Below are 1848 nucleotides of genomic sequence, written 5' to 3'. Positions count from 1 at the left end.
TGAGTGACACTGTGAAAAGGTAGAACCAAAGCCTATCTAATCTCAGGTATAACCAATACTCATAATAAAGATAACTACACACTAGATTTACGTAAAAAAAACTATTTTAGTCTTTCTTCAAATTTTGTTTGGCCAAAGTGTGCTTTGGCACCAAAACGGTTAGAAACAAAAAACTAACTTTGTCTACTAGTGACAGAGGGAGAAATTGAAATGTGGTTGGTATATTGGGCTCTGGCACTCTCACACATAGAGATCATAGATACAATTTATATTGATCTAATTTTTCTGCTAGCCTCATTGTTTCACAGTGTGACACCCATACCTCATGCAGGAGCAATGGAGAACTCAACTGAGATTGTGTCATTTGTGCTGGCTGCTTATGGTAAAATTGGACAGTTAAAGTACCTGTATTTCAGTATAATGGTCTTATGGTACCTCTCAATATTTGTGGCCAACATAGTTCTTATTGTAGTTATATATGTGGACAGAAGGTTGCATGAGCCCATGTATATATTCCTCTGTAATTTGTTTATTAATGAAATATATGGCAGCACATCACTGTATCCTCTTCTACTGTCACAAATGTTTTCAGATACCCATGAAGTGCGTCTTACATACTGTTTTCTGCAGATATTTTGTATCTACACATCTGCTTGTGTTGAGTTTTGCAGTTTAGCAGCCATGGCATATGACAGATATATCTCGGTCTGTTATCCTTTACACTACAATCTTATTATGAACACAGGAAGAGTGAGCACAATCATTCTGCTCATATGGGTGTATTCATTTGTTAATATTGTATTCTCATTTTCGCTCATCATTCATTTAAAATTTTGTGGGAATATTATTGACAAAGTGTTTTGTGACCACCATTTAGTGAGTAACCTTGCGTGTTCAGTTTCAATACTTAACAATATATCTGACCTACTTTATGCCTTTGTAGGTATTGTTGTCCCATGTAGTCTCATTTCCTTCTCTTATATCAAGATTTTGGCTGTTTGTCTGAAAACCTCTAAAGAGACCAAGCAGAAGGCTGTCAGCACCTGCACGCCTCAGATTGTCTCTGTGTCAAACTTGATTGTTGGTTGCATTTTTCACCTGGTTGATTCTAGATTTGATGCAGCCCATACACCCGATAAAGTGCGCATTCTTTTATCTGTGTATCTCCTCATTTGCCAACCAATTGTCACTCCTTGTATGTATGGACTTAATCTACCAAAGATCAGAGAAGCATGTAAAAGATTTCTGTTATATAGAAAATAAATATTTTGTTTCATGTTGTAAGACAAGTCATATGTTGTAAGGACAAGTCATATGAAGTAAAGTTTGTTTTAGGTGGGTTCAAAAATCAGAAATCAGAGAAGCGGAAACAAGCTAGAGCAAGAACTTGCACACTGATAAAAAGGAAGAAATTCAAAAGAGCCCAGTAGATGCAAAAAACAAGTGACATTTATTTGCATAATGTGCAAAAATTACAAAATGTGCAAAAACTCTTTTTTTTTTAATCAGCTGGCCGCTTTTGGATTTCTTCCCTATTTATCATTGTGTGAGTTCTTTCTGGATTATTTTTGTTGAAGAGCCAGTTTTGTTCATTCAGAGCAGAGACATATCATTACATAATAAACAGAAATAAACACACCTGTTTTAGAACGATAAGTAATTTTAACTAAGGCACATAATTGCACACCATGATCACATTTACCTGCACAATTTAGAACAATGGTGGTGGAGGTATTTTTAGCTGTGGGACTTACTGATAATAAAGATCTCAGTGTGCCTCCATCCCTTATTTCAGGGAAATAGGGATCTATAACCCTGTCACTCTCTTCAGGACAGAGTCGGCCCGTA

At 36.0% G+C, this 1848-nt stretch overlaps 1 protein-coding gene across 1 annotated transcript; it reads left to right on the top strand.

Annotated features, from left to right (window-relative positions):
• The first annotated feature begins 336 nt into the window (after positions 1 to 336).
• On the top strand, positions 337 to 1263 carry LOC139931959 (olfactory receptor 6B1-like). Its single transcript, XM_071925607.2, has one exon. The coding sequence runs from the start codon at positions 337 to 339 to the stop codon at positions 1261 to 1263; it is 927 nt and encodes a 308-aa protein (XP_071781708.2).
• The last annotated feature ends 585 nt before the right edge of the window (positions 1264 to 1848 follow it).

Source organism: Centroberyx gerrardi, chromosome 10 (assembly GCF_048128805.1).
Source record: "Centroberyx gerrardi isolate f3 chromosome 10, fCenGer3.hap1.cur.20231027, whole genome shotgun sequence".
Taxonomy (NCBI): domain Eukaryota; kingdom Metazoa; phylum Chordata; class Actinopteri; order Beryciformes; family Berycidae; genus Centroberyx; species Centroberyx gerrardi.
Note: the sequence above shows the minus strand (reverse complement) of the source record. Positions and strands in the feature narration are given on the sequence as shown.

Excerpts from the sequence above, each read along its gene's own strand:
- LOC139931959 (XM_071925607.2), top strand. The coding sequence starts at position 337 with ATGGAGAACTCAACTGAGATTGTGTCATTTGTGCTGGCTGCTTATGGT.